At 41.0% G+C, this 20,604-nt stretch overlaps 1 protein-coding gene across 2 annotated transcripts; it reads right to left on the reverse strand.

The window, feature by feature from the left end:
* Positions 1–1,426: 1,426 nt before the first annotated feature.
* Positions 1,427–20,020, reverse strand: fam120c (family with sequence similarity 120 member C). 2 transcript variants are annotated; one of them, XM_030139786.1, is made up of 17 exons: positions 18,458–20,020; positions 15,966–16,212; positions 15,691–15,773; positions 15,339–15,467; positions 14,103–14,202; positions 13,930–14,003; positions 13,276–13,469; positions 12,298–12,460; positions 12,126–12,209; positions 11,773–11,944; positions 10,928–11,177; positions 9,723–9,837; positions 9,181–9,390; positions 8,489–8,729; positions 8,255–8,387; positions 7,731–7,794; positions 1,427–7,536 (listed from the first exon to the last, which is right to left on the reverse strand). In XM_030139786.1, exons 1-17 carry the CDS (start codon positions 18,971–18,973, stop codon positions 7,279–7,281), a joined length of 3,033 nt encoding a protein of 1,010 aa, XP_029995646.1. In that variant the 5' UTR covers positions 18,974–20,020; the 3' UTR covers positions 1,427–7,278. The 2 variants fall into 2 exon arrangements, with proteins under 2 accessions (XP_029995646.1, XP_029995645.1); XM_030139785.1 differs by having other exon boundaries at positions 13,276–13,550.
* Positions 20,021–20,604: the final 584 nt, after the last annotated feature.

The raw sequence follows: 20,604 nt of genomic DNA on the forward strand, positions 1-20,604 counted from the left end.
TGTGGTTGCTGCGTTGCTGGCTGCTGATGGCACGCGTAAATATCTCGAGATTTACAGGTCTGTGGAGCGCGCCCTGAACGAGACTTCACGTGTTGGCAGTTTTCCATCCACACAGTAAATCTCAGTTATTTACTGTATCAATAAATAATGAAAAATGGAACCTAGAATGAGCCGAAATCACAGCTATTGCATTTGATGATTTATTTGTCCGAAGAGCATTGAAAGCCCCAAAGATATCTGTGTTAAAATCATTCAGAACAGAAGCTATTAGTTAAACATTTGATCTTTTTTTTTCTCAATCCAAAAAACAAATTCTCTAACTGTGATACTGTAAGGGGCTGTGAATTTGAAATACTATAAATTACCATGATACAGATTTATATCATATAGTGTTATAATTTTTAGTAATATCATCATCAAGTGATAATGAAAGTTGTCACGGTATTCCTTTAAGGTTTGTTTACATTGTCAAATTAGTCAATACTGTAAATTGTGAATTGTCTCTACATACTACACCTTACCCCTTTAAGGTGACATTTTTACATATATATATTTCTACTTTTTTTTAAATCTTTAAAATAATTCAGAACAGGGGCTAGGCCTATAAAGTCAAATATGTGAAAAACATTTATTGCAAAATATTGCCTATCTAAATACATTTCCATTAAAAAAATAAATAAATAAAAGACACATTTCTAAAACTATATGATAAAGTGAGGCTGGGGCTGTGAATTAGAGTAATGGTAATTATCATGATGCAATTTTATATTATACAGTGTTATAATTGTTGGATTATATCAGAATTTTCCTTCATCTTTGTCACTATATGCCTTTATGGTTTGTTTACATTGTGAAATTGTTCAGTACTGTAAAATGTTCATACATACTAAAGTTACCCCTTTAAGTTTACGTGTTTTAGATATGCATTTATGTTTTTTTTTTAATTTCGTGTGCTGCAAGTGTAATCTTTCTCTTTTTTTCTATTTTACTACCAGCTGCAGGTACATTTCAAAAACATTATACTATGTATAACTGTGTATGTGACAAATAAAGCCTATTTTGTCAAATAAAACACATTTCACTTTTTAATTTTACAATGATGGTGAAAAGATTTTGTTACAGCTTTGAATTTTTACCCAATTACATTCCAACCACAAAAATTAGTGTAAAACCAAATATTCTTCAATTGTCACAAAATTTTTGACTACATTATCCATCTTTACAAGACAGTGAAGAATGGATGCTCTGTAATAAAAAATAAATGCATCAAGTGTTAGGGGCCATTTAAAAGGGGTTGAAGTGCCCTCATGAGTCTTGTCTAAGAAAATTACTGAGGATTAATAATTAATAAATCCATTGTCAGATTATCCAGCAGTTACAGTAAATCTGAAATGAAGACACTCGAGACAAGAAATCCTTTTTTTTACTAAAAGAATAAATTTTATTTCAGCACTGTAAGTCATTTCCCAACCAGTACAAACATGACTGCCATCTTTGTCTCTTTCTGAACCTTTCCTCCCCTCCCTCTGTGAGATCAGACCACCAACAACCAGACAAATTAAAAAAAGCTTTCTTTTTCTCGTCTTTCCACAAACAGTCTGGTGCTTCCATAATGCTAACAATGATGACAAATTATACCAACCATAATTATAACAGCAATAATGATGATAATATTTCTATAACAATAGTATTATGGATAAATTTTTAACCCTTTTCGCTGCACAGGTAGTTTTAGGTGGCCCTGGGTATTGAAGTACGTGCATCGGTACACATGATGCTGAAGGCATTACTGACCAACGTGACAAGGGATGGTCCACAATGATCATCATGTTGAGCCCCTTTAGTGGAACTCAAAGAGGGTAGGGGGTTATACTGGAGCCTGGGGGCTGTTGAGGGGGGGAGTGGCAGTGTAGAGAGAGACAGACAGAATAGGGACCTTTATTCAAACTGGACAAAATGCTGTGAGAATCCTGCAGAGAGATCAGAAAAGATACAACACAGATCTGATGATTCCTTTCTACATTCTGTATAACAGACATTAATACTGTTCAACTTCTACAAAACTACATAATACATTTCTATTCTGGGACTTTTGGTTCTTTTAACATTGTTTAGCTCTTCAAAGATGCTCTCATTTGCACGGGCGTTGTTCCACTGGACACACTCATTTTCCCAGCGGGTGAATTTTCCTCGCAACACTTGGTCTAAGACTGGTTTCCTTTTAAGGCTTTGCTCTAGTGTTGACAATCATTTCAATCCTGTGCATTTGGAGTTTGCTGACATTACACACATGAGCACATCTTTTAACTATGAACAAATTTTTTCAGCACAAGTAAAAGTCAACTGAAAGCTGACCGATCTCAGATTTGTGTTTTGAGGAAAATGCAGTCGCTTTTTTTTTTTTTTTTTACAAGTCTGGGGAGTCGACAAACATAAGAAAAAAAATATAAAAGAGGGTACCAAAACCCAGCATGACTGAAAGTATATGTCAGATGTTATTCCTTCCTGTGTAAAAGTGTACATCTGATGTTTGTGCAGTGGTTCACACAGCCTCGATTCAGTCAATGAAGTAACTTAGCATCCGAGCGTGAGCAAAAACAACTGACCTCTGACATCGAGGCAACATCTCACACCCCTCGTCTACTTGATGACTCGCTCATTCACTCAATGTCCGCAAACACATTTCCTTTCGACTTCCCTGTCTGTCTGCATCTCCACGACAACCACAGCGTAAATACATCGTTATCCTCACAGACTTGTCAGAAAAATCACTCGTGCTGTAATGTCATTATACATATATAATCATATCCATCAGAAAACTTGTTACTTGGGGCAAACCGTCAATATCGGGGATAGGGGAGGGGGCTATCGGAGCTTTATAAGGGGAGGGGACAGGGGATTTCTAGGTGTACTTTGGTTCTCAGGTGTTCACAAGAGATGTTTCGCTGCTTTGTGCAAGGGCGCAGAGATCAGCTTAGATTGATAATGCGTTGACCACAAAATTGTTATTAGGGATATTATGAAAACCAAACATAGTGCAGACGACGATTTTCAATTCGAAAACGGGCAATATTTACTTACGTACATAATAAACGGTGAAGTGGTCTAAAGATGCCATATAAAATACAGGTAAGGAAAATCGCAATCATTACAGTTCAAATCTCTAGGTTGGCTAAGCGTATTTCAGTACTAACTGAAGCAATGGTAGAAGGATTAGATTAGAAGATGTAATAACATTAAAAATAGTAAGAAAAAACACATTTGCACAATCGAATAAAACAGTTTTGATTTTTTTTCTGATTTTTTTCCAGACTCTGGCTAGATACATACAGAAACTGATTATCAACGTTAATATAACCTTTACTGTTAGTTGGGTTGATTAAGGGGCGGGGCAGCCCAGAGAGAAAGAGAAAACGGCCAATAGAAACGGTTCTAGGGCTTAAGGAGAGACAGAGAGGGGGGTGATAAGAGTGAAAAGAGAGAACTGAAATACAGGAATGGTTAACCTGTGTGTAAAATATGAATGTGCATTTGTGTGTAATGAGTGCCTGAATCGGAGGGCAGTCAGTTAGACCTTCAAGTGTGTGTTGTGTCTATGTACTGTCGATGTGTTTGTGTGCATGACTGAATGCATGTACTATAGTAGGGACAGGGGAGATCGGAGGAGGGCAGAGAAAGAGGTGACCGAACGGTGGGGTAGAGAGGAGGGCAGGCGAGAAAGTGTCATAGCAGGGGGGTTAGGATAACAAGCATAAAAATCACTGATCAAATATCTATTGAACTAAAACAGACAAGGACAAAAGCGGGACACTACATCATGTATTGTGTTGACTTTTTTTTTCCATACTAGCTACTGTGTAACTCAGGGTTTTAACATCTATGTATTTGTGTGTGTTCTGTGTTAATGTACTGTGTAGAGATGACCGTTGTGGTGTGCCTACCCGACACCTCTTACGTGTGTTAATCTGTCCATGCAAACTTGAACGTGGGATTTTATAATCAGTAGAATGTGTTACCAAATGATCTCTGATGGACTGACAACCACTCCACTGGGAACTGAAACTGCACAAAATCACTTCAGCACAAAAGCAGAGAGAATGTTGCTGGTAACAGATGCAACTGAATACCTGTCTGTGGTGTATTTGCGTCGTCTGTGTGTCTTATGCTTCTATGTGTGTATGTGTAATTATGTGTGTGTTTACGTGTATGCTTGTGTTATCTGGCGAGCGAATCAAGAGAGGGCATCGTATAACAGATTACACTCTGGCTCGCCACTGAAAAGCCATCTTCTAACAATGTACTGTTGCAATACACATTTGTACTAATGTCAAAAGTTGAAAGCAGTTAAGTATATGACTCCTAGTAATTCTAGACTTAGTATTTCGGCCAGTGGAGCTATATTCTCTAGCCTAGTCTTGGTGTCTGTGTATTACAGTCATGTGTTAAGCCCGACGCTGTTACCTACTCTTAACCTATTAACACCTACGGCTCTCTGTATCGGATGCTTAATGCCTACCAATAACGGCTAACGAGTCCAAACCTCTGATTTCATTTGGTGTTGGTATAAGAGACGGCGGTGGGGCCCAGTGGTGTGATGAGCGTAGGCCTACACTCATCGCTGGGTCGGCTGTCAGCGTATCACTGTAATGGTTGAGTTCATAACAGAGGGGATGTCTGACACGACTACATTAACACTTACATATATAGTCAGGGTTTTTTCCTTCAGAAACGGCATTTTGTAAGAGCTTTTCCATGTCAATTATGTGGCACACGATAGAGCGTAAGTCATCAACATAGTAAGAAAATAAGGTGCTTCTTGTTGACTTGCCTTTTTTAACATAATGAGCTCATTTGAACCTCTCCAAATTTCTAGAGATTACAATGTTCATGGCCAGCATCTCTCAGGTTGTATCTGTCAGTCTACTGCTTTTTCATTTGCAGCTGTGCTACCAGTAATTGTTATGTCAATACTTGTATTTTCTTTGTCAGATGAAACCTATTTTGGGGGACACATCTCATTCTCTATAAACATAAGTGCTCTATAAAAACAATTCAGTATCTTAGAAGTCTCAGATTGTGAGCGGCACATTAAGGTCCGCCATGAGGTCTCTCTCTCCCGTCATGTGATCCAACCCATAAAACCTCTGCCTTGTTTAGCTGAGGAGCTTTGAGGGCAGGGAAGTGCTTCCTGCTGGTCTAAAGTGACACACCAGAGCTCTGCTGGGCAACAGCTCTTAGTGTTGGGCTATCGTCGTGACAACAGTTGCTCAACCACCACCTAAGGATGGAGGGACCTTTGAGGCTTTGCTGCCACACCCCTTTTATTTCACTAGCTGGCTTAATCGCCAGTCACATTAAAATACACTTTGGAAATTTACTTATAAGAAAATCTGAAATGATTCCTAGTAATCCCTCATGTGGAAAATCAGGAGTCTTTTCAGCTTCATTGCAAAGTTCTTGTGTGAATGTGCAAGGCCAGTCTGACGGAAACTCTGCCTGGCAGCAGTTACCGGAAACCTTGCCATTCATTTCCATCTTTTGCTGGGCAGCATTATTCTTTCTTTTTGGCCTTAACTCCAGAAGGTGCTTCAGAGTTTTTCATTTCTTTTTCACCTGGTAGAGGACTGTCCAGTGTGGTTTAATATTTTTTAAAACAAAGTGCTTCTTTGTCTGAAACCACTCTGTTCACATTCTGACGTCTCTCAAATAGATCTCTACCTTTAAATGTAGTTCTACATGTCATAATGATTTACTTAGGCGCAGGGGACACCCCTCACAGACTCAATTCAGCTGTATAGGAGCTTGTTCAATTCATTATATTTAAATACAACATTAAGTGCTTCTGTTGAGATGATACAATCAAAGCTTTTGGAGTAAGGGACAAGGGGGGGTAGGGGGGTGGGATAAAATATAATAATAATAATAATAATAATAATAATGCACTTTTTTTGGAGGAGTGGGATAAAATTTTGCATACGTCAGGGCTTAAGGTGCATAAATTCCTGGGGTCTCTTAGCACAGCTAAGCTCTAGGCTATGCTACATAGGTCAGAGTAAGATAGCACACTAATGCTACATTCCAGAGTGCTGGGAGATGGGAAGTTTCTGACGTCCTACTTGGTAAAATGCATTGGAACGCCTGTCCAAGCCGGAGGTCCTTGCTGCAAAGTGGGGCCAGATTGAAGTACCATGACCTCACTGCAAACTACAACATGTCAACACAACAACGGCGACACACAGTGTGCAAGTTCGCAATGAAAAAAAAACTTCACAATGTGTAATTAGGTCATTCGTCATTTCGCTTCTTCCATCTCGTTTGTATATATGAGAACACTGGACTGTCGACAGTCAAAATGTCTCTTCAGTAACAAAACAAATGAGAGCTTAGATTTGCAATCTCCATAGTTGCTGTTTATGTTCAACATGGATCATCTGGAATACTTTGAGGTGGGATGCAGTTAAAACCAAGTAAGATATATTCTACCCCCCAGCATTCTGGAATGCAGCATAATACCATGATGGTGCAGAAGTCCTCCAGTGACAGATAACCAATCAACCTATAAAGGGCTTTGTTGCTAGCACACATACTAACCCAGTGTGTTGAGTATGGTGGCTAGCCCTCTGAATAGGGGGACAAGGGACACTGCACAGAAGAATGGTAAATCACATTGTTCCTTTGAATCCAGAACAACTCTCTGAACTCATGCAAGGCACACCTTACACGAGATGGCTATGGCAACAGTCCACTTCAACACACAACTGCCAATCATGGCAACCAGGCCTAGATGCTGTAACCATGGAAACCACATCCAAACTGTCACCATAAACTTAACTTTAGCTGTGCAGAGATTCAAACAAGGGGAGCGTTAAAAACACTAAATAAGAACCTATAACTGTACAGACACCTATACTTAAGAGGGGGCTCATTAAAGTCATGGGGTGTAATGGGAGCGGGGCTTCAAGCTTATTTTACTTAAGTAGGGAGGGGGGGTGGCAATCAGGATTTTTGAGGGGTGGGGCGCTTACATACTCATGGAGAAAACCTCTCTTCATAAAACAATGTAAAACCACATGAGAAAACTAAAAAGGGAGTAACAGCTAACTGCTTTAGCTGACCACATGGAGCAGCAAGGATGGTGGGGGCCTCATAGAGGGACCTGGTGTCACTTCCTGCTCCATGTGATGATGTGCGCAGCTAGCCGGAAGGGCTACAAAAACAGGGAAAGGCAGTCGAACACAGATAACTCTCTCAGAGCAGTGCATCCTGATAAGGATGCTATCACTCTTCCTTCTGTAGCGCTCCGTCTGACGGGCAGTCGTCAAGGCAACAGGGGGCCTCCACTTCCACCCCCTCTGATTGGTTGTCTCTGCTGGCTAAGGCACATGGGATTGGCTGGGCCAGGGGAGCCAGGTCCAAGGGCTGGCCGATGGCGGAGGCTGCTGAGCTGCCGTTCAGCTGCTGAGTCGCAATGTCTGGCGTGGAGCCCGCCTCCTCTGAGGACTTTGGGGGACTGCTGGATGGGGGGGATGACGACGACTAGAGGACAGGAAGAGGAATTTTTTTTTCAATCAGAACACTTGAATTTTAAGGGTAGGTCAAGTTAAAATGAGGCATATGAAAATGAAATTCACAGCTGTGAATATGCCTGATGGTTTCACTATTCATGTAATAGAAAAGATCCATCAGACCAGAGCTTTGTATTAGAATCACTGCAGTTTCTGGCATCATACCTGTGTTCTGTTGCCAGTTGCCTTTTTTCCTCCCCTTAATTTAGCTGGAATTTCTTTACCCCTTCTGCAACAAAGAAACAGTTTGAGAACAATAACAGACTCTAGATGTAACCTGATCTCAGACTGTCATCATTATCAAAACCATGAATTTTGTACTTTATGCTCTGTAAAGCTGTGTTTCGACCCAAAGTAATCAGAAGTTTTAAATCCCTCATCTGAAGGTCCCCTCAGCTTGCTTTCACCTGGATCTAAAGACGTGTAAAGATGAGGTAAATTGATCCAATAGCATGTGACAAAGTGAAAGTTTTTTTTTTTTTTTTTTTGAGAACTGACCAATGAATAATGTTCACTGCCATGAGACCCACACCCAAAAGTAAAAAAAAAAAAAAGAATCACAAAGTATTACCCCCAAACATGACTGTTTTGTAGGATTCCTGTGGTGGAAACACAGCTTAATAGATTATATGTTAGGTTACAATATCGCAATAATGTTAGCTTCATTGATTAAAGGATCGTTATGTTACCCTTTTCCTGCTCCAACTGACACCACCTGCATGTTGAACCCTCTGCCACGAACTGGTTTGTTCCCAGCCCACTGGCCTACAACCATGCCGGCTATCTCCAGCTTCCCTCCCTGTGGAGGGATGGACTGAATGCCTGAGGAAGAAAGGAAAGTGGTAACACTTTCACTGCAGATTATATCATGTTTTGTAACAGCAGAATAAATTTACATCAGTCAATTAGAATTATCTCTATACCTGGAAAGGCTCTGGGTCTGTGCTGAGCTGGGTGATGTGGATGATGAGGGTGATGATGAGGGGGCATGCCGCCCATGGGGCGTGGTGGGTAGAGAGGAGGCATGGGGTAAAAAGGGGGCACCATGGCAGGGGGTAGAAAGGCAGGAGGTGGAAGTGGTGGAGGAGGTGGAGGAGGGCGAGATAGGTTGATGCCCTCGAGGATCGCTTGACGCATTTTCTCAACTTTGGACACCAGCTCCTCCTGCAGAGAAAAAAGACTGAAAGCCTCACAGACTGGAGTCGTGCAGCCATGTCTCCATCCTTCAGAGTGTGAGACTGAACAGACTGTATTCCCACTTTAATCTGCAACTATTATCTAACATTTTCACTTTGTTGCTACACAAGATCATTTGTACATCTCCAGTTTATTTATACAATTTCTATATAACCTTTTTCATTACAGGCCTATATGTGGATAAACAGATATTAAACAGACAGACATTTTTCTTCTTACTGAGAATTTATTCTGTCTTATAGTGATTGGCTTGTACTGTGGACTTTACACAGCCACATTGTAAAAGCAGCCAGTGTTTGAAAAGAGATTTGTTAATTTGATTGAAGTTTTCAACTGGTTAAACAAAGGATGTGATAAAAAAAGAATACAACATGCACTCAGCTTTGCTGACACTTTATAAACACATTCAGGCTCGTACCTGTCCCTCACACATGTCCAGCAGAGCAGCCCGGTCTCTGGCAGCCCGAGCCAGTTTGCTCTGAAACAGTTTGCCATCAAAGAAGCCCCAGGGACAGCAGTGTTCCCATGGCAACGGCTGTCCACATACATCGTTGATGAACAGTGCTGTGTCAACGCCGGCCATAAAGAGAGCAGCCAGCTGCACGCCGCGGGCATCCACCTTCTCCACCTGACAGTGACATACAAAAAGGGATGACTGTAGTTTCACATTCTAGGACAGCACCATGATAGTAGAATTTAAACATCTGAAAGCTAAAAGTAGCAACACTAGAGAAAAATTTAAAGGATGAGGTAAGAAGACGTGGTATGCAGTCTGCTGAGCCATCTGGATGCTCCACACACAGTACAGCTCATCTCAAGAGAAACACTGTGCTTGAAGCAACAAAATCACGTCAATTACTTTTAAAGAATGGTTGTAACACTAACATATCCAGATGAGCTTGAGGGTGTTTCAACCAGTGCACATAAAGAATTATTCAGCTATCAGAGAGTAGGACTTACCTTTAGTTCCTGTAGCTGGTCGGGTTCGTAGAGCTGGCTGGAAACGGCCTGGGCGAGAAAGGCATCTAGCTCATGTCTCTGGAGGATCCTTCCTCCAGGCCACTGCATCATATACCTGAGAGGGAGGGGAGAGGAGTAAAGTTAATGCAGAACCATAACACTAATGTCTCCCCACCCAGTCGATTCATTAAGAATTTCAATAACAGTAAGGAATAATTGGACCTAATAATGAGCAGAAACTGTTTTTATTTATCTTATTAGGAAATAAGATATATATGGCAGGAGCATGAATGTAAAGTTGAAACATAATTGTCATTACTATTGAAATGAGGAAGTAAAATTATAAACCTCAATCCAGTCCTCTCTACTCAGAGAGCTCAGTGATATTAATATTTTAGAAATTACATAAGTCAAGCTTGAGGCACAGCACACATTATCAAAGCTCAAGGATGCCCACGTAATGCATCACTTTTGAGCAACTGGTGGTTACTACAGTTTTGAGACATCAGTCTTAACAACTATTTGGCTACTACAAGTCAATCATTATGTGCTACATTATACTGGGAATGTACATCTGTCAGCTTTAGGCAAGCGTATATTATAGGTACTCTCAGCCCAGCAAACAGTTTCTTCCTGCTACAAGAATCAATGTTTCACAATTATTACATAATGGTTTTATAGCAATTATTTGAGCAAAGCACAATTACTTGTAATATCACAATAGTCGTCAATATCAAAACAGCTGGTATTATTAAATCACCATTTCAACATCATTTTCTAATGTTTGAAATTTGACTGATACTCTAAATAATACTGCACACCCTGTATGCAGAGGTACTCCTTTTAGTAGCTGTCATTATGTCCACCTGTATATTTGTGAAATATATGAAGAAAATGACAAATAACTAATTGCAATTAACTTTATGGCACTAAACCTTCAGGTACAATGTATAATGTGACAGGCCTATATGAACATGCATGAAGCTCAACATATTCAGTTTAGTTTACACACCTTGGACTGCTTTTCTCTGTGCAGTGAACCTAAATGACTGAAGTCTTAACAACATTTGACCAATTTTCATGAGCAATGAGGCTAATTGTTTTATTTTCTGAGCCTGCCTCTCAGGTATGTGGTCCTTCTGCCACAAGCACAACCATAAATATAGGCATTAAAACAAAACAGAGGGTGTCCAGTGCCATCATACCTGAGCACACAGCACATGAGCAGCAGATGCTGTGGGACCTGTGCTGGGTTGAGGAGGGCGGGGCAGTCAGAGCGAAGGCAGGCCAGGAAGGCCCTGGTTCTCCTGGAGCGGTCCTCACTGGCACGACCCAACCACAGCCGTCGCAGGTTGGGGCAGGTCCATTCCCGGAAACACAGGGCTGGGACCAGCTCCGGAGTCAGGGCTGACTTGGCCTTGCCGCTGCTCCACTCTTTGACAATCACTGGAGGAACTGCAACACAGTGACAGAAAAGTCAGCTTGACACTCATCAACCATGTCATTTAGGATAGCTGTTCAACCGGATATTTACTAGGCACAACTACAAAAGTCATCAACATGTATGCCTTTCGTTCTGGTCCAGCATTCACTACAGTCATTTAATATTTCTAATTATTTACTGAAGATATAACAAAGGGTACATAATTTCCCCGAATTAGAGACAACCTATAGAATTCCATTTTTAAGTTTTTATACAAGCACTCCATTTATTATTCTACCTTTCTTTTCTTTTGTGTCTCTATAAGTAGTAACAGTGTGTAATACTCTTAAAACAGACACTGGGCAAGTCATTAGAAACACAAGTATAACCACTTCCAATCAGAAAAATAAAAACGTTAAAAAAAGAAGAAGCACTAAATAGATTTAAACTTTCGTATCAGTGCATATAATAATATTTTACTGGTAAAATAATTACCTCAGATGTGATTCACACACAAACAATAAATGCAAGATTATATAGAATATAGATATTCTTTAAAAGATAATCATAAATCATCCATGATCTGTCATTTAGGTCATTCATTTTTCATTCATTCCAAGGACCTACCCTCCAGAGGAGCTCTCTTCCTCAGGGCTAACCTCTCCAGGCGGCGGTGTGTTTCAGCCAGACTGAAGAGGACACCATAGGCATACTGTCTAGCAGCACGGAACAGCAGAGAGGCAGGAGGCAGCTCAGAATTACACTCATCCTCTATACACACTGGCATCTTCATCTCTCCCTGAGAGGCAGAAGAAAAGATGGCGTAAATTAAGAAGAGAACTCAAGAGGAGCAGGATACTATATCATCTCTTCATTTTACAACCTAGGTTTAAATGACATAGATGCCAAATTTAAACACAATGTTGACGGCAATAAACAAAGTATCAAACAAAGAAAGAAATCCAACAACTTCACAGTACCTTGGTCAATATGTGGTAAATCTGGGGGTACATCAGTCCTCTTCTGTGTCTGTGTTCGGCTACACGAAGCACCTCAGCACTAACCTAAGCATCATACAAAACACAATTAGTTTCTCTGAAATAACTTTGGATTTCAACATATAACTGTATTTTTGTATTCGTAGATGCATACCTGAGGCAAAGGGGGTGTGGTTATGTCCATGTGACTCCGCGTCGCCATAGACAGCAGTGACGGAATGTTTGACCCGCTCCCGTTGCCTTGGGAACCATCCCCAGAGGCTGAACCCCCCCTTCCAGTGGGATCCTCCCACCGTGAGGGCTTGTCCGTCAAATGGCTGAAAGAAAAGGATTTGAGGACAGTTTGGTCATCTTTGTTTGACATTAATCATGTCTAAGTGAGAGTTTACACCACAGCTGTTTCTGTAGATGAAAAAATGTGTTTGATGCTCATGTTTTGGGACTGAATTTTAACCCTGATAGCCATTTCACTAAATTCTTAATTCTTGAAGTAAACTAGCATTTTCAATAATGCACCATGTTACAGGATTCGTTATATACTTATTATCTTTCTCTGAAAATGTCTTTTATATCCTATCCTTGTGAATAGATATTAAACCAATTTGGGAAATAAGTGGCGATCCTCAGCTCTGATATTTATTAATGTCAGAGCATAGGAGTCAGTAGTTTCCAGGAACACAATCCCTACAACTCTACAAGACTTTTCTCCAAGCACTCATGTATTTTCTGTTTTTTCTGTCTCTCTCTGTTTTCAAATTGGTGAAACACTGAAACTAGATGTTTTCTTGTGTTTAGTCAAAATATATGTAAGTTTTAAACTACTGCATATTATTGCAGTTTTTAGAAAATAGTTGAAAACACACAAAGAAAATCACCTGAATGGTAAAGTTAACACACAATTCTAATTTTGTGACTATGAGACAGCCAACATTTTAACTATCATTTTGTGCAAAATGGTACAATTCCTGCAGAGTGTTAAGAGAAACAGGGGTTGCTCCCAAGTGTTATAATGGCAGAGAAACAGAAAACCCTGACCTGGAATGACAAACAACAACATCTCCTTTTCACATCAGCGTAATTAGAAAGCTATCAGTTTGCAAAAATACATGACTTTGCTTTCTCTGCAACTTACTTTGCATTGCTGTCATTGGGTTCATCTCCATCCGATGACGAGGAAGGAGAGGGAGAGGGACCAGACTGTGTGCCGGTGTGGTGATTGGGTAATCGACTTCCCCCCTGAGTGGAATCATATGGAGCTGACCAGTCAGATAAACCCATCTTGCCTGTCAGTGAATCGTTGCAGTCTTGCGACGGTGGTGGAGGGGTCTGGAACAGAGGGGTGGAGCCAGGTCCATATGGAGCATTTTGAAAGGGTTGCTTTAACCCCGGAACCTGGGGAGGAGGGAACTGTGCAGAGGAAAGGTGAAAATTGATAGGGGGAAAGGAGGAAGCATGGGAGAAAAGAAGAAAATAAAATGGAGTGAAGCGGGCACGGTAAAGAGGGAGGTGACAGAGGAGGAGATGTCTCAGGGGACAGGCAGTAATACTGTCCTATCATATTTCACATTATACTGAAAGGATCTATAATCAAGGCTGAAAGACGGATTTGTGATGGAAAGGACTGTACTCTCCTCCTTTAGCTGGTGTTCCCAGTATAACCACATGATAAAGGGGATTTTATAGAGCCACCAGTCAATCCACTTTACTGTATGTATAATAATGTACAGCAGAGAACAATTACACTCATATAACAAAGAAAGATGGAGTAAAAGACAAACGAACCTACCTGATTCTTTCCAGGCTGCATCGGTCCCATGTGGCCAGGTGGTCCCCCGAATGGACTGGGTCCAAACCCAGGTACTGAACACAAAAAGGATGCAAACACAAAAAAGGTGTGTGTTAGTATATTTCCATAAATACATAATTACACAACAGTACAGACAATTACTTCCTACTCACAAATGAAAGAGGGCCCCATGTTGGGTGAGCGTGGTTTTGAGGCAGCTGAGAAATACTCCACAGCTTTTTTAAACCGTTCCACCTTATCCTCCATACGTGACTGCAGACAAAACAAAAATATTATGTACAACACAGTTCACACTATGTTGGAATTGTGACAGTAATATTTAAATGCAAAAATGGATAACGCATGCACAATCTTGTGAAGTAACACTGTGCCATACATAATAATCCCCCAATAAAACTCAGAAAACAATAGGAAAGGGATTTGTATTGTGATTAAGGAGTAAAGCAAAACTGCAGAATTTCTGCCTTTTCCTTTGATGCTGTGACAGAATACTTACATTCTGTGCCTAAATGGTAAAATGATGAGGAAAACGCTGTCAGAGTTGCTCCATGAAACCATATATGTTTAATTAGAACTTAATGCATATATAATAATCTCTTAATAAGTCACCTTACATAGCTCTTAGTTACACAACTAACTCTTTGGATATTCCACGAGATACACCTGCAGTACATGTATGAAGAGAGGTTAAGGGAGTCAAAGACCAAACAAGACACAGAGTTTTCTCATTGGGTTTGTGTTGTGTCTTCAGTTTCTGGACAACAAGGAGACCAGCTCTACTAAGTTTTAAAGAGGGGCTCTGACTTTGTGTTTGTGCACACCTGCAAGGACGCAGTTGCACAAGAGCAATATCCAAGTAGCAATTAAATGCATAAAAGTGTAACCAGTTCGATGCATTGAACCAATCTTACAAACAAACGTTGTTGAAGAAACTGCTCATTTAAATAAGTGAAACAGTCATCCAAAAGTGCACTTCTGTGTCTGATGAAGTGAAACTATCAAGTATGTAGGTCAAATATATGGTTTAGCGATGATCTGTAAGAAACTGCAGATACTGACTCCAGTCTTGTGTAAACTGTTATGACCTATTTAACTATTTGACCATTCATACAGTCTAGGAGGAGCAGTCAAACATTATTTGAAACACACCTTTATTATATTGTTTCACAAGAGATACATATATATGTTTAAATCCATTTGTGATGGGAAAATATACAATTCATCATAAGCTAAAAAAACAGATTACCTCTGCAAGATAGAGGAACCAAAGCTTTGAAAGTGATCTCAATTCGTTGATGAAAAGAGTAATGTAAGAAACACAGTCCATCTGATCGAAATGGGACAAATTCAGATACTTCTGTTTTTTGGAGTAAAACTGAGTGATTTACCTGTGACTGTTTGAAGACATCTCTGGCGATGGCATCGAGGTTTCCCAGGTCTTTGATGGACGAGACATACTCTGAGACGGCCTTGATCACCACCTCACAAGGTGGCAGCACCAACTGATGGGCTCGCACCTGACATAGCAAGAGGTGGAAGGATTTTAAGAGATAAGGAACATGGAACAAATTTGTTTTACATGATACAGTAATATAATGAAAAAGGAAATTATGAATAAAGCACTGTACAAAATAAAGGCAACTGATTGAGAACTTACAGTAGTACAATAGCTTAGCTACAGTATTTTCTTACAGTGTGTTGTAGTTTGCAAAGGACTAGGAATTTAGAAATATAATGTACCTTGAGAGAAGCTAGTGGGTGTTCTGGTCCCAGCAGACTCCAGTGGAAGGCAGCCAGGTCCTCATCAGGCAGAATATGATTTCCTGCAAGGCAGAAACTCTTTTAAATGCTGGCAGTGTCACCAAACAAGGGCAAGCTGTAAAGAGAGTTGCCAAAAATACAACTCACAAGTATGACTGTGTGTTGCAATAAGTAGGCAACAGAGATAAATGTAGGATGCATGTTTGATGCTGTTGTGTGCATGCTGAAGTATTCAAGAGTATGGGGCTCTTTACCCAGCAGAGCAGCAAAGCAGGGCAGGTGCTGTGTCTTAAGCCCGAGCTGCCTGGCGGCCTCAGACAGCAGATACTGATGTGTGGTCAGGTTTTTGCCATTCCAGCTCAGTTTGAGTGCGTGTGACGAGAAGTAGGCAGGTACATTGCAGAGGGCAAACTCAGAATCCTGAGCAATCAGGCCAGCAAATCCATAGTCCCTGTAGAGGGACAGCACTTCCTGGTGGTGGTCCTCCAAAGTCTGTACAACCTGTAGAAGCAGAGCGGACAAACTCAGCTTTACATTTAGCATATAAAGTCTGCATGAGGTTAGGAAAAAAAAAAAAAAACACCACTGCCTGGTTTGTGAAGTCGTCTTCTGATGCTCAGTTGTTTGAGAATATATAAATAATGTGACAACAGAAAAATCTGTATATCACAACACATGCTCTATGGTTTATATTATCAAAAACTAAACTCTTTTTAGGAATATTCATCCCCTGGATGCTCTCTCTTTTGTGGCAAAGATTCAGACAAGGACTTAACATAAAGGCAGTACAAGCAAACCTGAAGGAGAGTGAATGTTACACAGAATAGACTCATTCTTAATTGGGTTTTTATATGAAACATGCAGATAAACGGTATACCAACAACCATGCATACAATACAGTATGACATACATACATCATGACAGAGGACTCTCTGACTTTTAATCATCCCTTTTTTCTTTTCATCTCTTTAACTTATTTAAACACCAAATAAAAGCACCACATTAATTTTTTGCTCACCCCCTACTGTCAGAGAATAAAACCAGAGACTCTAATTAGCTTAATTTTTTGTAAGGCAAGGATTTAACTACCAATGATGCCAATTTTGATCCCAAACCAGTACTTCATCTCAAAAGCATTAGAAAACCATGACTTTAAGAGACACACCTGTGGAGCAAAAGTGCTTCATACATTTTAAGATTACCAGTAACATGGCCCAGACTAATATTTCTTGAAATTCCACTGATAACACACATCTAAACTACTAGCAGGTGATAGAGCCAAACATTGGATGAGGTGCACAGTTATAGCACCAGGAGAACCCAATGACTCTGACAGAACGAGGCTAATTAATGTGAAAACTAAATTACATTCTGTATTCATTAAAGATCAATCTAATGAGCTGGTAATCAAATCCCTGTCATCAAATGAATTCAATATGGGACAGGGATCACAGGTTGATTATGAGAACCCTGTTTGATGTAAGACTTATTTAAACTATTAATTTCTAATGAAAATGACAATGATGTACAATTACAACCTGGCAATATAATGCAGCAACCAATTACTGAGAGGCTGCAGAGCAATGACCAGCAATACATTTAGCAAATGTAGAATTTAAGACAATGCAAGATACTGGGAGGAACTGTAAAGGCTGTTTCGTAGAATGCATGCAAGTCCAGGAAAAATAAATAAGTACACATGAGTAACTCTGAGTAACAATGCTGCACAAGAACAAGGAGCATCAGTGTGTGTACTGTAATGTGGGTGGGATTTTTCTTTTCTAACAAGTATTCTCATAGGACACACCATGTTGTAGTGTTTTAACATTAGCATGCAACGAGATGAAGAAATGGATCAAAAGCAAAAGGAGACCGGCAACGCTGATGCTAAGGAACCTTGACAGACAATCAGCAGTTTAACTGCATTTATCACTGACCTAGAACAAAATGTTATGAGTCATGAGGTATGTTTCCTTTTTGAAACATATCATGTTAAGCTATTCTGTGGCCCAATCAGATGACTCCTTTAGATGACAACATTTTTTCTTAGGCTATTACACCTAATTTATAGTATGAGGCAGATACTCCATAAGCATATGGATTACATCTGTCTTACTCTATCACGTTCAAATTTAGAAATGTCACAAAATACATACATAATGTATATTTCTAATTGGAACATTATAATTCAACTAACTGAAATGCACAATATAAGTTATTATAAATGCAACACTGTAAAAGGCCTACAACCTATAAATAGTCTTTTCTACTCAGCAGTTGCTCAACAATGTAGGAAAGGTTGAATGGGTTCATGTTACGTAATATATAGGCTAGACCAGGTCATGTTGTACAATGCATGTTTTTAACCTCTCTCTAATAAGGAGGCTTGACCAGTAGCATGCCTCATTTATCAAAAACAGTTGAACAGGACACATCTCTCCTCCCAGTTGACCATCGCATATGCATAAATGAAGGGAAACATGCCAGCTACGAGAATCAGGTGGAAACTTAAGTCTCTCTACTGCCCATCGGTTTTGCATTTATGAATAGACTGAACGACAAAATCCCAGTGAATCATTTCAGTGCTTAGGACATGCAGTTGCACTTGTTCACAAACACCAAAGAGTTAAGAGAGGCTACATGACGTAACCTACAACATGGGCGTGCTAAAGACAGGGCAAGTGTTAATTTGGCACGCCGAATGACCACAGTAACATAACTCCACAACCATGATCACATTGCTCACCCGCACTCTGAAGCGGAACATGGCGAGGCGGACACAGTGGCTGAGACAGGCCGGGGGCAGGAACCATGCCCGGGGAGGCGGGGTGGCCTTGCTGCCGACGTGGTTGACTATCAGCTGCGCCGTCTGTCGCTGGCCCTGAGCTCGCCGCGCCCACTCGGGCCAGCGCTCCTTCCCTAGTGTGCCGTTGAAAACCACGACAAGCTCCAAGCCACCCTGGTACAGACAGGCCTGTGACAGGGCGGCCAGGTAGCCCAGCATGGCGTTCCACTCGCCCCCGCACACCCAGTCCGTCTGGTAGCCGCCGTAGAGGCGCTGCAGGCCGGAGTCCGCGTCGATTAGGATCCTAGCAGGCGGGGGCGGGGGAGGCATGGGCCCGGGGTGATGTGGGTGGTGGTGTGGGTGATGATGGTGAGGGGGCTGGCGGGCCGCTGTACGAGCAAGCTTCAGGAGGTCCACCGGGACTGCGGCCCCGGGACAGCGCTTCTCTAAATACTCTTGAAAACCCTGGACTCCCATGACGGTGTTATTGAGCCTATGTGTCTGGCCGGGAGCGGGCTCTGAATACGTTCTGTACGCCGTGTTTGTAATGTGATGTTGGGCGAGACTGTAGCTAGCTGTGCACTTCTGGCAAGCTAACTCGTCTCCGATGTAGTGACTTACTGTAGTTAAGTTAACCCTGCAAAACAACTTCTCTGTCACCCAGACTAGTGAAACGAGTCACCGCGCACTGTCGTACAAGTGTTTCAGTTATTGTTGAGAATCACAAGTTACCGAAATGCCAATTTCTTAGTTTTGGTCGTGTGTGCTCAGTTTAGTGTCCATCTCTGTGGATTTTTGGTGAGATGCCAACAAGGCCAGTGTAGCTACCTACAGCCAGAAAAAGTTCACCATATTCCCTGCGCCCATAATTTTCCTTTAACATAAGCAGCTTCCAAATGTAATTGGTAGCTAATAACGGAAATGCAGAAAGGTGGCGTATAATATTGAGAAATGACTACAAAATAATTATGTTGCTGGTGTGTGCACATGAAACATATGCAATACTGCGCATTAGTTAGCAACCCCCAGACTGGATGGCCAGTTCGCGGACATGATGTTAAACCGAGCACCTTCCAAATCGTTATTTTTATCTGACAGCTGAAATATTTGACATTGATTCTGCATTACCTCGGGGATTTTTAGCACATGTGTAGCAGTAGCTTGGTGTCTCGCAGTTGTCAAAATATAAATTAAAACAAACTAACAAGCAGTATGCCTGGCAAGAGTGGCTAGCTGAACTAATATTTGCTAACTGTGTGGCTAGCTGATGTTAGCTGCTGGCAGGGTCCCCGGCGTGATTTGACGCGTCAACTCCCGAAGACAAGTCCGGGGCGGACACGACGCGGAATGAGATGGATGTTTGACGAAATAAAAGAAAAGTAACTAAAAGAAAACAAAAATAAAAGCCCGATGGTGCCTCCCTCGCTTTCTTCCACACTCACGGCTTCATGTTGCAGAGGGGAACATTACTTCCAAGCGACATCAGCCATCTTGCGACTTCCTCGCGGCCCAGTGGAGTGGGAGGGAAGGCGGACGGAGTGGAGGGAGGAGGCGCGGCCGCGGGGACGATGGGAAATGTATTCTCGAAATCGTATCATGCCCCGTCACATTAGCTGAAGTCAAAAGGAGAAAAAACTACAATTACCAGCACAATTTCTCAGACGGTTGGAAGAGGATAAAAAGCTGAAGAGTAAAATTTATAGACTTAAAGTAGTCCTCAACTGATTTGTATTTATCCGTTTTCGTAGCTTATCATATTGTCATTTTGGAATGATAATTCATTGCTCATTTACATTCCTGCACTGCATATTTGATTGCATAATGCTGTTCTTCCAGTACTACCTTATGTAGTCATTCAGAAATACACTTGCAGTGACATATAAACAAGTAAATTAAGTGAAGAAAGACGCAGTATTAGACTGGTCGTAGTTGTGTTTATGAGTTAGTGCTGAGTGGTGTAACAGGTAGAATTACTGTCCTGTTCATGTTGTATCTTTGTGTGTATGGCGCCTCCGTGTGGTTATGTCATAGACTGTATATAATACATGATAAACAGTACATAATGTACATGTATGTGCAGCTCGACAAAATTTGAGTATAGCGCAGCG

The sequence above is a fragment of the Sphaeramia orbicularis genome, chromosome 7, assembly GCF_902148855.1.
Source record: "Sphaeramia orbicularis chromosome 7, fSphaOr1.1, whole genome shotgun sequence".
Taxonomy (NCBI): Eukaryota; Metazoa; Chordata; class Actinopteri; order Kurtiformes; family Apogonidae; genus Sphaeramia; species Sphaeramia orbicularis.

What these genes read in the sequence shown, in the direction of transcription:
- fam120c (XM_030139785.1), bottom strand. Translation starts at nt 18,973, where the DNA reads ATGGGAGTCCAGGGTTTTCAAGAGTATTTAGAGAAGCGCTGTCCCGGG. An exon ending in TGCAGCCTGGAAAGAATCAG is followed by an intron (nt 13,551 to 13,929) that starts GTAGGTTCGTTT and finishes TCCTCTGCACAG; the next exon opens with TTCCCTCCTCCCCAGGTTCC. An exon ending in CAACTGGCAACAGAACACAG is followed by an intron (nt 7,537 to 7,730) that starts GTATGATGCCAG and finishes CCTGTCCTCTAG; the next exon opens with TCGTCGTCATCCCCCCCATC.